This window comes from Drosophila sulfurigaster, chromosome 3 (genome assembly GCF_023558435.1).
Source record: "Drosophila sulfurigaster albostrigata strain 15112-1811.04 chromosome 3, ASM2355843v2, whole genome shotgun sequence".
NCBI classification, from domain to species: domain Eukaryota; kingdom Metazoa; phylum Arthropoda; class Insecta; order Diptera; family Drosophilidae; genus Drosophila; species Drosophila sulfurigaster.
The window spans coordinates 17,870,601-17,885,597 of NC_084883.1; the positions used below are offsets into that span (position 1 = coordinate 17,870,601).

The 14,997-nt window shown below is 41.3% G+C and overlaps 3 protein-coding genes across 4 annotated transcripts; 2 read left to right on the forward strand and 1 right to left on the reverse strand.

The window, feature by feature from the left end:
• Positions 1-120: 120 nt before the first annotated feature.
• Positions 121-8,307, reverse strand: LOC133844320 (E3 ubiquitin-protein ligase listerin). Of its 2 annotated transcripts, XM_062278247.1 has the most exons (14): positions 8,101-8,278; positions 7,258-8,036; positions 7,023-7,202; positions 5,922-6,966; positions 4,536-5,855; positions 4,247-4,479; positions 4,005-4,188; positions 3,668-3,943; positions 3,169-3,609; positions 2,976-3,087; positions 1,342-1,553; positions 617-808; positions 389-556; positions 121-327 (listed from the first exon to the last, which is right to left on the reverse strand). In XM_062278247.1, exons 1-14 carry the CDS (start codon positions 8,209-8,211, stop codon positions 268-270), a joined length of 5,313 nt encoding a protein of 1,770 aa, XP_062134231.1. In that variant the 5' UTR covers positions 8,212-8,278; the 3' UTR covers positions 121-267. The 2 variants fall into 2 exon arrangements, with proteins under 2 accessions (XP_062134231.1, XP_062134233.1); XM_062278249.1 differs by lacking the exons at positions 121-327; positions 389-556; positions 617-808; ... (2 more) ...; positions 3,169-3,609; positions 3,668-3,943 and having other exon boundaries at positions 4,093-4,184; positions 4,243-4,479; positions 8,101-8,307.
• Positions 1,707-3,164, forward strand: LOC133844326 (uncharacterized; the record flags this gene model as incomplete). The annotated part of the gene is given in 3 exon segments (XM_062278260.1): positions 1,707-2,129; positions 2,131-2,584; positions 2,648-3,164. Coding segments are annotated over 3 exon segments (1,191 nt in total), but the record flags the coding sequence as incomplete, so codon positions are not given.
• A 172-nt stretch (positions 8,308-8,479) lies between the features above and the next one.
• Positions 8,480-10,803, forward strand: LOC133844322 (nucleolar protein 11-like). Its single transcript, XM_062278254.1, has 3 exons — positions 8,480-8,690; positions 8,748-9,276; positions 9,339-10,803. The coding sequence occupies exons 1-3, from the start codon at positions 8,559-8,561 to the stop codon at positions 10,709-10,711; spliced, it is 2,034 nt and encodes a 677-aa protein (XP_062134238.1). The 5' UTR covers positions 8,480-8,558; the 3' UTR covers positions 10,712-10,803.
• The last annotated feature ends 4,194 nt before the right edge of the window (positions 10,804-14,997 follow it).

Genomic DNA, 14,997 nt, shown 5'->3' on the forward strand with positions numbered 1-14,997 from the left:
TAAGATTCTATATTTTGTATAAGTTATGTAATAGCCAAAGATCTTGTAAACTCCTTTGATTAATGCTTTTAATATACAACATAAACCAGCAGATACATTATAAAAACAATTGCAGACATATAAACCTAATGCGAATTTATTGTTATAATTTGTGTTTCGATTTACAGGAAAGGACCAAAAATAAAATTATTGACTATCGGCATGGTTTCCGTTGTGCCAAAGATTAATACGTGTCGCCAAATTGCATAAATTAAGTCATTTTGTCGCTTAGAAAACATTGCGGCAAATGGGACAGGTCGATTTGCTGCTCGTCGTGAACCATTTGTACTGCAAACGGAATATCAATTAGATACTTTTGTAATTCAATTAATTTAGACTTTGTTCTTACCAAGCATGGACCATGGAATTTCTTTTTACATGTCTTGCAGGTCAATTTGGGCAGCTGACAAGTGTCCTGGTGTATGACAGTATAGCAGACATAACACTCCTCAACTCCCTCGAATTTCTTGTCCAGATTATTCTTCCACAGCGTGAGGCCATCGTAGATGGTGCCATTCTATTAGACAAGCAAACTTATCACTCATATTTTTAACAAAAAGTCGAGCTTATAATGTACCTGATGTGTTAGATAAATGGTCAGCTGCATGCCCACATTGCGAGCATTTGCACGTCCGCCAATCTGGTTACCACACTCAACTTTAATTGCGCCCAATGGATAATTGGCAGCCAAAGTGATGACCAGCTCCATCCGCGCCTCATCCAAGGCATAGACAGCCAGAACTTCTCGCGTTGAAGTATGCACTGTCACCTAAATGAGTAGAACGTCCAAATAAATTTATTAAATTTTATACAATATTATTGCTTCGTATTCATTGAGCTGTAAGGATCACACCGCGGTGATTTTTAAAGTAATAACTTCGCAAATGAAGTGTGTACATTTAAGTTGGCTGCTAATCGTCTAAACTATTATTTCATCTGTTCTTAAAATGCTAAGTTCTTAAGTGTCTGGTACGGCTAGCTAATATAATCATATTAATAAATAAATTAATATAAAATCCTCGAATTTCCCTAGCAAATTACAATATCTTTTCCAAACACAGTAAGCTCTATTCCAGTGTGTCTTTATGTAGAATACTAAACAAAACTTTACTGAATGTAAAGCTGAACTCTATGTACGTGTATTTTAAACGAGCATTGACACAACCAAATCCACGACATGGTTACGCTGGAGATATTTCGTGCCGTAGTCATCATAGTACTGCTCTTGAGCATTGTCATCATATATCTGATGCGCATGTCCCTCGACGAGATAGTTTAAAATTGAAGAAAGAAGACACTTACCTGCATATTCTCATGCTTCTCCTTACGATTGGCGATTGCCTTCAGCTCCTCGGTGCAAATGAGTGCGCTCACATAGTTCGTGGTAAGATTATCAACAAAATTCTTCTGTCTCGATTGGCTGGTGTTCCACCATTTCCGCACCACGGCCGGCAACTTGCGCAGCACTTGCGAGTAGAGATGACAGGCATAACGTTCCACTGACAGTTGGGGATCTATTTGAAGGAGAAAAGCAAGTCAAGAATTTGTTTTATTATTTATGTATGTTAACAATCCAAATAAAACAGTCTACAACAACTCGTCGAAACGTTTTCTATTGTTTATGTAGTTGTGTATTTTGATTTCGCTACAAATAATTTTCTAACTGAATTTTCAATCATGGAAAAAAAAAGCCCTTAAACTTCTATCAAATGGCCAGCGATATGCCGCCCTCCCGCGAAATCAAGTTGGAGAGTGAGAAGAAAAAGGAAGGAGAGGCAATCAATCTGGAGCAGATACAAAGTGATCATCCGCCAAAATCAAATGCTCCTACAGATCCTGGTGTAACGGTGGCCGATGAGCTGAATGCTCGTCTGGCAATGGTCCAGCTGCGTCCAGATCGCGCCAAGCCCATCAAACGCCTGGTCAAATCAAACATACCGGAACCACAGCATATGTATCGCTATTATTGTGTCTGTCCTCGTTATCATCCCTGCTATGTGCCATGTCAGCATACAGGACAAATTATCATTGATCGCGATATGCTGAAGCGGGAGGAGCACATTTGTTTCCTGGCCACACCCAAAAAAGAACTTTATATCTCCTAAGCGACTGAAGCAGCCGCGATATATTACCAAGAAGATCTATGTTCCGATTTGTACGGCTCGCATGGAGCGTCTAGCGATTCCACATCCGATGCGTGTCAAAGATACGTTTAAGTCTTTCAAGCATGTGCTGCCGCCACGCCACATTGCCGCACTGCAACAGCAAATGAAACCCAAGCCACCAGTTGAGGCAATGTCAATGGAAAAGGCCATGGAGTACATGGAGGAAGAGATGCGACAACGTCGTGCCCAAAAGCAACAGCACAAGAAACGTTGCAATGGACTGAAGAAAATGATATTGGAACGCCAGCGTAAGCAGATGATGAAAATTGTATGCGTACTTTTTGAAGAGATGAAAGATTTCCTGCTTAACGATCAGTTCGTCATTGACGAACACTCCCCACTCTGTGCTGTGATCTTGGAGCGCATCAAGGAGTTTACTGGTAAGTAAAAGAAGCTTTCCTCTAGGTGATAATTTTAATGAAATCCTTAAATCTCACTTGAAGAACAAGAATTCTATACCACAAGTAACTTGCGGGACTATCAACGCATTTTGGCCAACAACTTGACTGTGTGGATTAACAAGTTCATATCGAACTTGAATATCTACTTGGCGCCCCAACAGGTGCCTGTGGCACGTACAATGCATGCGGACAGGGATGAAACATTTGTGCCCATGTCCGATTATATTTCGTTGTCTGAGGAAATGGGTGAGGAGATGCTCGATGACTTGGACTTTGAATTGACCGACTACGAGGATTTCGGTGAAGAAATGGCGGTTCCAGAGAATTTGCCATCGGAGGAAACGTTGATAAATTAAGACGACGAACTCACCTTTTAATTGAGACCAGCTGAGCTCCTTATATACATCATTACTGTGCCATTTGGCGCTGTGATTCTTCAATATATCAACTGGCATGGCTCGGAAGAGAAAGTGTAGAAAATTCTGTGGAATGTTTAATGAAATTTTAAGTGTGTTTTGAACAAAATCGAAAGTAAAATACAAATTGTCCGACATTGTAATTACCTCTTCATAGTGATTCTCATGCAGCCAACTTGTGTAAACCGATCGCAATGCGACTGGCGACTTGGCACACACATTGATAATGCAATCCCATATCAGCAAATAGCTGAAGGCATCGTGTCTGTCAATTGGTTCCAGATCCTCCAACTCGGCCAGCTTAAAACTGAATTCCTCGAGATACTTGTGCATAAGTGTGTCGTAGCGTGTTAGATAATCCTCAAAGCGATTGAGGAAATGCCACTTGGAGATCGTTGAGCAGGCAGCTTCCAGATTGTCATTCTGCTTGTCATTCACCATAATGTCGTCGGCCACAAAGTGTGGGGTCAACTGCCGCAGCGCGTGCACCGCATTCATTCGCAAACTGTATTGTGTGATATGTAGTTGCTTGAGTAGCAAATTGCACAGGTGATCCAGAGACAATTTTGAGCTCGGCGCCTTACAGAACTAATCGAAGAGGCATTCAGTTTGATTTTATCTCAGTAGTCAAATTTCTTTTACATACCCCATAGACGAAACTGTAATCCAGCATTTCAATTGAGGGCATCAGACGTTCCAGCAGAAGCTCGTAGCACACACGATTTTCTGATGGCACATTTGCGTCATAAGTCAGTTCGTAATATGATTTAAATAGCACCACATTGACTTCCCTCGCAAACACACTCTCCCACTCGTCCACCACACTCTTCAGCATTTCCGTTGAGCTCTTTTGCTTCTCCGCGCGTATGAAATTTACAAGCGAAGCGAACAATTGGTACACAGCCACAATAAAGAAGGATGTCTGAGAATAAGTCAATATTATTATACGTAATATGTCAAAAAATGTAACTCAATTATCTTGCCTTTGGATCGCTGTAATGTTTTATGGATTTGGACACACTCAGCACCCAGGAGCTGAGTCCAATGCGTATTGCATCCCAGTTTTTAATGGTAAGCTCATAGGGGAAACGCTGCAACACTTCATTCAGGAGTTTAATTATCTCTACTGTGCTCAACACAGAGTCGTAAGGTTGCTTCAGTAGCTCGCTAAAATAGTTTGGCGTTCAATATATTATATTGCTATAGGAAATCGATGATAACTTACACATTGTAATGCAGCAGATCCTTCTGTGTATTCTGCTGTTCATTGACGCGGGTCAAGAACTGCAACGCCGAGGCAATAATATTGCGATCTGTTTGCTCATTCACATCAGATTGAAAGTTATTGAGTACGAGGCAACGGAATACCGCGGCCTTGACCCACATATCATCAGGTTCCGTACGCATAATAGCGCCATTAAGGTTCAAAGCTTTTTGCGAGAGTTTTGGCAGCAAATGCTAAAGAAGCAGTAATTAGTACCTTGTAATCAATGGCTTCAGTTATCAATGCTCACCTGCAACGTCATCACATAAGCCTTAAGTGCACCCTTGGACACAAGCAGTTCAGCAAGATCCTCGTGCAGCAGAATTGTAGCGCTTTCCTCGAATGGCACGTATTGCGAATAATGAATCAAATAACCCAACTGGCGACAACTCATCACGCTATCCTGTTGCAGAGCAGCTTGTATCAGACGTTCCTTGATTATGTTCACCAATTCGCTGCTGTTACCCATGAAGCTGCGAACTTGTTCGGAGAGACACAGCACAAGTTCCTCACTGGCATCATCCAAGTGCGAGCGGACTTCAATCCAAGTGTCTGCAGCGCTGGCAACGTTAATGCACTGCAAAATCTCGAGGATCAATGACTCACTCCATTGCTTGAGCAAATTGGCATTTGGATCACAATAGTCTTCCGTGAGTTCGTCCTCGGCTTCATTAGACTGATTAGCCAATTGAGGATTATCCACGCGACAAACCAGCTTGCAGATTGTAGTAAAATTGAGGGCAGCGCGGCGCACAAGCGGCAAAATCTTGGCCTCATCTAAATCTGCTTTATCGAAGGCGACACCAGCGCTTATTGATTCCTGCAGCGCCTCCAAATATACACAATGATGTTCAAATTGCAGTACACTTTCAGCTGTCTTTAGAGTAGAGCTTAGCAATGCCGCAATGCTCTCATCTATGCGCGCCGAACGCTGTGATTCATCCTCAATATTCTCGGTGGAGCAGATGACAAATATGGCCATAGCCTCTGCCATGCTCTCCAGACTGCTGGCGCTTAATTCAGCATTGTGTGTCAGTTCCTCTACAATTCCAGCACAGTCCTTGAGTAAAGAATCATCGATTTCAATATCCTTGCTAGAGAGTGCATCCTGCCAGCAGGTGGTTATCTCCCAAAGTGTATCTTCCGATAGATAATCACCGACACGCTGCTCCAAGCTGAACTTGAACAACCTCAAAAAAACTTGCTGTCGCACAGGCAATGAAGAGTTCGCCTGACTGCAAATTACAGGCATAATCTGGGCAATAAAACTACCACAGACCTCAACCATATCACTGGACGGCGGTTGCTCCAGAGGTGCACACATTGCCAGCACAATTTTGTCCACAGTCCCCGCATTTATTAGAATATCACCAGTGTCGGTTTGAAAGAAGCACTTGTGTAGCAGATTGAGCTTATCCCGATTATTGTCCACCACAACCTCCTCGGCTATGCGTGAAATGATGCCACATGTCTCTGGGCTGGCGAGCATTTGACGCACAGCTGGCTCTGTGCACAGTGGATATGACAGCAGGCGATGCAGCAGCATGTTCTGCACAGTATGCTGCTGAAGCTATATAAATTAAAATTCAATTAGTATTTTTATTTTGTGGACATTATTTCATGTATCTCCTCTCACCTTTAAGAGCTTTTGAGCAATATAATCAAAGCGCTGCGACGACTCCAGCAGTGCGAGTATCTCGAAGACAATCTCCACCACAGATTCACAGGCATCAACATTCAGTTGTCCTAGCAACGCCACAAATTTGTCCAGTGTGGCACTCAGTTCGCCTTGTTCCGTCAAACTCTTGTAGAACTCGATGTCTGTGAACATTTTAGTTAGCGTGCGCACCTGGTGAATGTAGCGACCCGAGTTGGTGCTGCTGATAGCCTTATCCAGGCAAATGCGCACCAATTTAACAACCAACTGTTTGAGCTCTTTTTGAATGAAGGCGGCATAGCAGTCTCCTTTCTTTGTGGGCGTTGAGTGCTGTGAGCATTGTTCTGTGGCCTCAGCTTTTTCGTTGTCGGTTTCCAAAAACTTGACGGATTGCGTTTCCAAGCTGGGATTCGCCACATGCAGATCCTGCACCAACAGCAGCACATGTGACAGCCACTGTTCGTTGATATCCTCGGCAGCGAGATCTTGTGTGACCATCTCAAAGATGCGCGTCCAAAACACATTCAATAATTTGACATACAAGGCGCAAGAGCTCTTCGACTCGCTATTGCACTGACGATCCCAAAAGGCAACCAACGCTGAGGTGTGCTGAAAGAAATACTTGGCATGCGTATTCTCGCTGAGCAGTAACTGTCCAACAGGCTGCAACAGCTGCTGTTCAAGCAGACCAAAAGCAAACTGTTGCATGGCTTCAGTGCGCTCCGCATCGTTGTTGATCTGCTGGAGCATGAAGCGCAAGCACTCAAAGTATGCACTGTGTATGATCGAGGTGTCTGCTTTGGACAGTGGTGGATCGTGTGGTCCCACAATGGCAGTTTTCAAATTATCAAAGAAACGTTGATAGAATTCATAGATGTCCAATCCCTGCAAGCTGTCTGACGTAATTTTGGATAGAAACGGCAGCAGATTGGGACAAATGGCCTGAGCATTGCGATTGAAAGCGTTGCTAAGCAATGTGGAGAGTTTTGGCAACAGAGCTTTCCGGATGTTGAGCGGAGCATACCTGTCAAAGAAAAAGGTTGTTCATGGTGTCAGGGTGAAATACGTTTAAAATTTTACCAATCTTCGTAGTTGCTTTGCAGCAACAACACACAACCCCAGACATGAGGAGCAACCAGTGGATCGGCATCGTCAATGAATTGAAAGCTAGTAGTAATCAGTTGCGCCTTCTGTGGAGTCACAACTGGCTCCAACTTGGCACTCTGCAGTATGTGATAGATGCACTCAAACCAGGCGGCTCTACAAAGCAAAATTATTATAGCAAAGTCTTACAAAAGCAATTATTATTCTATACTTGATTGCGGTCTGTTTGCTCTTGGCAAACGTCCAGAACTTTGGATGGGCCAACAGTGTAGCTAAACCTTGCTTCAATTGCTCCAAATCCTCGGCCTGTGCTGTTTGTTCAATAAAGAACGAAAGCTCCTTCAAGCTGCTGATGACAACACGATGGTATTTCGCCTCCGACTCCTCGGGTTTCAAATTCTTTCCCATAGACAGTGTCGCCGGCGTATGAAATGTTAGATTCCTTGTGGTATACTCAATGATCTCGGCCTGGCAATGTAGACACACCTCACAGGTTCGTGCAAAAGTCTCGCGAAATGAATTGCTCGCAATGCTCGCAGCTGGCGCGTAATTATCGAAACGACTGGCGAGCCAAACGGGCACCAATTGCTTGAGATATGGTGCCATGGCACGCTTGCATTTGGACATTAATAATTGAAGCACCAGCTGGGTTTGCTCGCGCACTGCATGCTCAATGTCGGAGGCGAGATTGTGATAGAATTTTGGCCACAGTGGCAAAATGTTCTTGAGCGAATCGACGTCAGATTCGGTGATGAGTTCGTGAAGCTCTTGCAGAGCTTTCTTTTTGGTCATGGGATCTTTTTTGGTTAGCTTGCGTAGTATAATTTGCGTCTGTGGACTGATGTTGACATCGAATGTCTCTGGCATTTGCTCGGCGCTCGCAAAGCCCGGAGCAAAGGGCACCAAATTGCCATCGGCTTGAGCCGAGAAGCCAACAAAGACGGGCGTTGTTGTGCCCAATAGTTCGGCGGAGCGGCTGCTGCTCGATGGCTAGATGGACATAGATGGATCAACAACCGAACATTGTCTACCAAAGTGGGTTTAAATTGCTTACCTTTGCATTGTTTTTGGTGCGAGGCGTTTGTTTCGTTTTTCCACCCATTCTAACACGTTGAAGTAAGCTAGCAATGTGACCGTAGTTTGCAAACGCAATAAAACATTGCATACAGTCATGCGCATGAATCAGCTGTTGAGTATTTCGCAATTTCTGTTATTTATCAAGATTTCACAAATGATCGAAATGTAGCATTGATAATGCCTAGTTGCCATCAATGAAAATAAAAATACCAAAAATGTACTAGTATGTGTTCTAATTATGCATAATAATAATGTTTATTTCAAATTTCATTATTATTAACGATTTTGTATTCACCGATAATTCCACTCTCGAGATGTCGATAAAAAGACAACAATACGGGCAATCGAAAATCGATAGATTAATCAGTTTTAACCGCACGTGTTGTGTTGTTTTGATTCGGGTTCTTTTAATAAAATTAGACAAACTGCATTAAAATGTCTAAATTCTTATCATATTACAATCTGGTGTCCATACCGGATCCCGCCGAGTTCCTGGGCATGTCGGCAGACAAAGATGTCGGCAATATAATTGCAACTTTGGCTCGCAATGTTGTCATGATTGTGAACGTAAGTTTTACACGCTATTTTATTTGTGAATGATTATTTATAAGTTAAAAATTGCAGATCAGAATACCAAAGACGCTACGCAGTTGGTCGATGCCAGAAAAACTTACTGCACCAGTGGTATACGATCCAAATAGCCAAAAATACGTAGGAGTTTTTGGTAACCACGGTCTCCGTCTCTGGGATGAGAGCACCGTTGATGTCTCCAAGTGCAAAAAGCTAAAGTTTCCCAAGAGCATCGCTCATGTAGTCTATACAGAAAAAGAGGCTCTGGTGCTGTACAGCGACGGTGGCGTCGCTCCCCTATCAAAAGCATTAGCATCGCGAAAAGATCAGAATGAGGACAAAGCTAAGCAATTAGCGCTTGTGCTTAGCAGAACGTTCAGCAAGCCAACTGTGCACACTTTGCCCCAAGGACAGCAAGTGCTCACCTATTTTGATTATCGAACAGCAACGGGCGATTTGCATGTTGTGCGGCGCTCCTTGCATAATAATGCAAAACGTAGCCATATCATAAAAAGAGAAGGCGTTCGCCTTACTGGACATGCTGTAATTGAGGGCGATGCTGGCCCCCAGCTGATGACCATTTGTAAGTCACATACTTTATCCGATTAATTGTATATATATTAATTCATTCGTTGTCGTTTTTAGGGTCCGACAAGCGTATATTTATGCTACCCCTCGCCGAACGTGCACATGAAAGTGCTCCAGGACAATTTGTGTCTATGCTCTCCGAACTAAATGTAGAGAGCAATTTGTCGCTGCAAGGATTGTCACGCAACTTTGCGGCTATCTATGGTGCCAATTATGGGCAGGAGGGTGCCTCGCTGCTGGTTTACAACACACAATTTAAGGTGGTCAATGCCAAGCAATACTTCAAAGTATATTTGGACTTTTCACGTTTGTTTGCCCACGACGAACACATTTTGCTGGCCATGGGTCAAAATATTGCTGCCGTACGCTATCGCACCAATGATGAACTGCTGGTGGATATGCTTGGCTCGCAGATGAACGAAACGCATTTGACGCCCATTGAGTTAGATCACATCAACGAAGAGGAATCCCTAGAGACTGCTATTAAATTTCTTGGCGATAAGCGAGTTCCAAATTCCACGTTTAGCTCGTTACCAATGGAGCTACCAGCTGTGATGCAGCTGACTCACGCAGATGGAAAACTAGTTCCCTTTGAATCGCCTGACATTATGCAGCAGGAACTAAACGATCTCATCAAACAGCATGTCGATGGCGAACTGGTACAAGTCGATAATGGACTCGATGAAGTTAATATTACCCTTATGCGCAACTACTTTGATGCTGGACCACAGAATCTGGCTGTGCAGTCAATAGTTAGACAATTGGAACGAAGTGGTGCGGGAGAACAGGAAATTACCGAGAAACTCTTAACGTTGTTCATTAAAACACAAAACTCTGAGCATGTGCTAATGTGTGTGCGCCGTTACACCAACATCTCAGAGCACATGCTAGCCTGGTGTCTACGTTATGCCCTAGACAACACACCCACCGCTTTAACTAATGGCAATACTATGGAAACGGATGAAGATGTGAGCCCAGCACCGTCAGCCAATAATGAGCTACTTAATGCGGTGCTTTCATGCAGTTTCAACTCAGTTGCCATAGAAAAGTATCTAAAAGAGCGCCTGGAAGTTTCGCATGTCCAGCGACTTTTGCAGCATTTGTATGTGCTTGCCACTGAGCCGAATGCGCTGCTCGAGGAGCGACCCAATCAAGATGCCACCTCGTTGGGCAGTCTGTCTACAGAAATTCAAGCTATTCGATGGGTTAGCGCCTTAATGACTTCACACGTTACCCTCTTGACCATCTCCAAGGATCAGCAGCTATTGAATTTGCTAGAGCAGTGGTCAGATTTGCTTGATCTTTATAGAAACCTCTTGGGACCCCTTTCAACTGTTATGCCACTCCTAAGTAATGTAATAGCTTTGAGGAAAAGACGAAATCCATTCTCCAGAAATTGGTATAACATTGAAAGAATAAAACTGTACTAAAAGATATGCGCTCCCCAATAAATATGTTGTTAATTTTAAGCAAAACCAAATTTAACAAATAAACTACATCCAAATATTTTATATAGAGTATATTTATCGAAAACAAATTACCTTGTTAAATGGTAGTTTATATATATATCACTTTTACCTTATTTAGTCAATAATTGAAATAGATATCTTGCCCTAAACTATTGGGCAATTTCTTTTCAAACAACAAAATACATTTCATATTTTGACGCCCAGCGAAAGAACTAACACACGCCTCCAAAAATTTATGTTTCATATTAAAATATAACCGCATCGTATTTTTGAAATTTTTTTGGGCAATTGAATTTAAATCATTAAAGTTGATCATTAAATATATATTTGTATAGTAAAAAATACTGTTAAATACTGCGAATAGTTCCAATCATAAATTTTCAAAATGTTTCTTATGAACAAAAAAATGTTTAGACAAATGTATTTAGAAATAAAATTAAAATCATTAAAGAAAGTAAAGGTGCAACAAGTAATGGTATTTTTGCGGAGGTCTTCGATTTTTTTCCAAATTTCAAATATAGTTATTACTATTTACAAGAATAAATTTTAATAGAAAATAATTAAAATCAAGATAGGTTTTGAAGTAAAATCTTTTCTCTGAAAATATTTATGAGAATATAACAGAATCAAAAACCAAATACTCAAACCCGTGGATATGTCGTTTACTTTTATACTCCTGTTAAGATTGCACATTCGAATTTTTTCTCTTTAAATTGTACAAGTTTGCAGCAACATTTATGCAGCTTTTATGCAACATAGTCCGAAGGCAATTATTCACATCATCAATAAATGTGGCTTTTTATTGCGGCTATTACTCGTAAAATGCGTTAAGACAAATGCCCCTAACCACATGTTGACCATTTAAACTGCAGCCAGCTGCTGTCACTTTGAGCTGCATGCAACATATGGGTGCTGAGGCAAAGCTCCTGATTGCCATTTGACATGTTTTCATCACGGCAATGACAAACCACTTTGTCAACTTGAGATTCAGATACAAATGATGTTATTTTTTAGCTTTAAATTTAGCTTTAGCTATGGCTTTAATTCCAAACTTTTGGCATTTCTTTGGCACTTTCTCTGCGCCTTTCCCAGATTTGAATTCAATTCCAAAAGCTGCTGTGCTGACTGACCACTTGAGAGCGATGACCAGCCAAAAAAACACTAAAGAAATAAATAACAAGTAAGAAAGTTACAGTCGAGTGTGCTCGACTGTGAGATACCCGATACCCATTTTTAATAAAGGCAAAATATTGCGGTATCATTTTCAAAATATACCGAAAATACTAAAAAAATACTAAAAATATACCAAATGGTATGTTTGGTATATCGATACAGCACACCATTCAAAATATACCATAGACGACACAATGTACCAGATTGTCACCCAAAGCAACTCAGACCCCTAGTAAGTAGGCGTTTTTGCCCATACAAAAGTATTTCTTTAATAACTTCCACAATTTTTATCTGATCGCAACCAAATTTTCAGGAATCATAACTACTACAGTAATTATTGTATATACCATAATTCGTAGCTCTAGCTTTAAAATTACACTTGTTATTCGATTTTTTTGATTTGCGGGGGCGGAAGTGGGCGTGGCAAAAATTTGAAACAAACTTGATCTGCGTGCAAACATAACAAATGCTGTCGAAAAAAAATTATAGCTCTATCTCTTATAGTCTCTGAGATCTAGGTGTTCATACGGACGGACGGACAGACACACAGACACACAGACGGACAGACGGACAGACGGACATGGCTATATCGTCTCGGCTGTTGACGCTGATCAAGAATATATATACTTTATAGGGTCGGAGATGCCTCCTTCTTCCTGTTACATACATTTCCTGCCGGCACAAAGTTATAATACCCTTCTACCCTATGGGTAGCGGGTATAAAAAAATCGTAAAAGTATCTACGAGTGTATACGAATATATGTGAAGAGTATTGTGCTTGGTTGTGCTGTTAAAAATAGCTCCGCGTTTGATTCATTTTGTGCTGATTAGACGTGGGTCGACGATAGCTCAGCTGAGTCAGTCCAGGGGCGTCTTAGACATTTACTTGCACACACTCCGTATATGGCATTAGAGAGTTAAGTATTTAAATTACAAGCTCTATTGGTTGTTGGCTCTTGGTTCTTGCTTGGACACACAGTGCAAGTTAAAAGCATCTTTTTTATTCTTTCTTTTTTTGTAGTTTTATTCGCTTTGATTGTAAGCTGAAGATTTATCGCGTGCTTGGGCTCGGTGGGGGGAAAAACCTGCTTGTAACGTCATAAAATCGAGATAAATTATTTAATTTTCGATTTCCTAAAACCATTAAGCAAAGGCAGACGCCTAGCTACCCCAAGCTGCCAAGTCATACCGAGCCCAAGAGTTAGACAAGGAGACACTCAAGGTGTAGAGAGAGAGGGAGAGGGAGAGGGTAAGGTAGCTCTCAATCTGTGGCCCTTATGTACAATCCATTGCTTGGTCTTTGGTTCTTTATGTACCACAGATACATGACCATAATGATGCTGCGCTGCGCTCAGTTGACGCTGACCGTTGGTTGCCTTCTTCTGCTGCAGTGCTAAGGATACAGACAGCTATAGATACAGATACATGTGTACATGCATACGCCTACCTGTGCGCAGGTAGCACACAGGCCAGTCCAGGTAACTCTTTGCCCAAGCAAACAGACAAACACACTCGCACACACACACACACAAGTGGCGATGCAGATGCGCGTTACTTGTTACAAACAAACGTTAAGAGATGACGACGAGGGAAACAACGACAGCGACAGCAACAACAACAATAGCAACAACGACACGCTACCCCCAACAACAGCAACATTTAAGCAGCGTCATGATCATCAGGTTCGGGCCCTGGATGGAAGTCAAAAGACAGCAGCCAACAGCATCAGAAAACCAGGGATGGATGCATAGCAACCTTTAATTTCAAATATGCAACCCAAGCTAAATCACTAGAAGAGAATTCTAGCGCAGAATTGTACCATATATAACGTATCACATATATCTGTATTATAATTTCTAAATTAAAAACTTGTCTATTAAGCTAGTTCGCCCCATTTTAAAATCAACCTATCTTGAAACACAAAAGATCTTTTGATAACGTTTTATAAAGCATTATCACTATTTAAAGTCAATCGGCATTCCAGTTCTATTCATATTCTAGTTTTAACTGGATCGATTTTGCCGTAGTGTTTTTTTTCCTAAAATATTAAAATATAAAATGCTTTCCACATGTCAATTAAGTAACTGGTTTTTAAAGTAGATGAGCAAAAGTGATCTTATAAATATATATGTAACAGACAAAAGAGTTGTAGTCACATATACATAATAAAACTATAAGATTTCTTCCTCTTATTAAAAAGAACTTAGGGACTATATATCAATTCTTCTTGAAATCAAATTCTGTTTTCTAGCATTAGGACTTTCATGTTTTTGACCCACTTTTTCACCAAAATTCTTAGAAATAATCCCAACATTTTAGTTTTATAACTATTTTTTTTCTTTATAATTGTACAAAATTATGGAATAAAGCAACGCATTATAAATATTTTTGCATCAATAGGCATAATTATATATGCTGATCAATAATAGTAGGCGGCTTAGTAAGCTTCCGCCTTTCATAAGCGTTTTGACCAAATAAGCAGAAATAAAAAAGAATTAAGGTCCCATAAATAATCAATAACTAATATTTGCATAAATAAATGATTAAGGTAAAAACGTTGAGTCAAGTATTATACTAACATACTATGATGCTATAAGCAAGTCAATTAAAATTGTATGCTCAGATTTGTGCTGCAGCCCTGGCAAAACCTGACCAATTGCAGCTGCTGCTGCTGCCGGCTCCGTGGTCTCCTCTGTGTAAGCTGAAACTAGTGACTTGGGCACCACTTGGCTCTGACTCCGGACCATGGCTGAGCCGGTGCTTGTTGCCTGTTGCTGCTGCCTGTTGCTTGATGCCTGTTGCCGGTCGCCTGTACAAGGCATCTTCTCTCCTTTGTTCATTCCTTTGAAATGTTACTCATTTTGGTTATTTTTGTAGCCGCACTCACACACACACACACACACATACAGAACAGAGTGCATATAGATAGTTGTGCATGTGAGCCCACTCTTTCTTTGGTTGTTTTTTGTTTTCTCTGCTCTTTTTTTTAACGACAAACCGGCCGGCATTATTTTTAGAATTTTTCAGTCAAACTTGTTACCATGCTGGGCGAAACTTGCTTCAAGCCAAGAGCA

What these genes read in the sequence shown, in the direction of transcription:
- LOC133844320 (XM_062278247.1), bottom strand. Translation starts at nt 8,211, where the DNA reads ATGCAATGTTTTATTGCGTTTGCAAACTACGGTCACATTGCTAGCTTA. An exon ending in GATCTGCTGCATTACAATGT is followed by an intron (nt 4,189 to 4,246) that starts GTAAGTTATCAT and finishes AAACTATTTTAG; the next exon opens with CGAGCTACTGAAGCAACCTT. An exon ending in AATTCCATGGTCCATGCTTG is followed by an intron (nt 328 to 388) that starts GTAAGAACAAAG and finishes TTCCGTTTGCAG; the next exon opens with TACAAATGGTTCACGACGAG.
- LOC133844322 (XM_062278254.1), top strand. Translation starts at nt 8,559, where the DNA reads ATGTCTAAATTCTTATCATATTACAATCTGGTGTCCATACCGGATCCC. An exon ending in ATGTTGTCATGATTGTGAAC is followed by an intron (nt 8,691 to 8,747) that starts GTAAGTTTTACA and finishes TAAAAATTGCAG; the next exon opens with ATCAGAATACCAAAGACGCT. An exon ending in CCCCCAGCTGATGACCATTT is followed by an intron (nt 9,277 to 9,338) that starts GTAAGTCACATA and finishes TGTCGTTTTTAG; the next exon opens with GGTCCGACAAGCGTATATTT.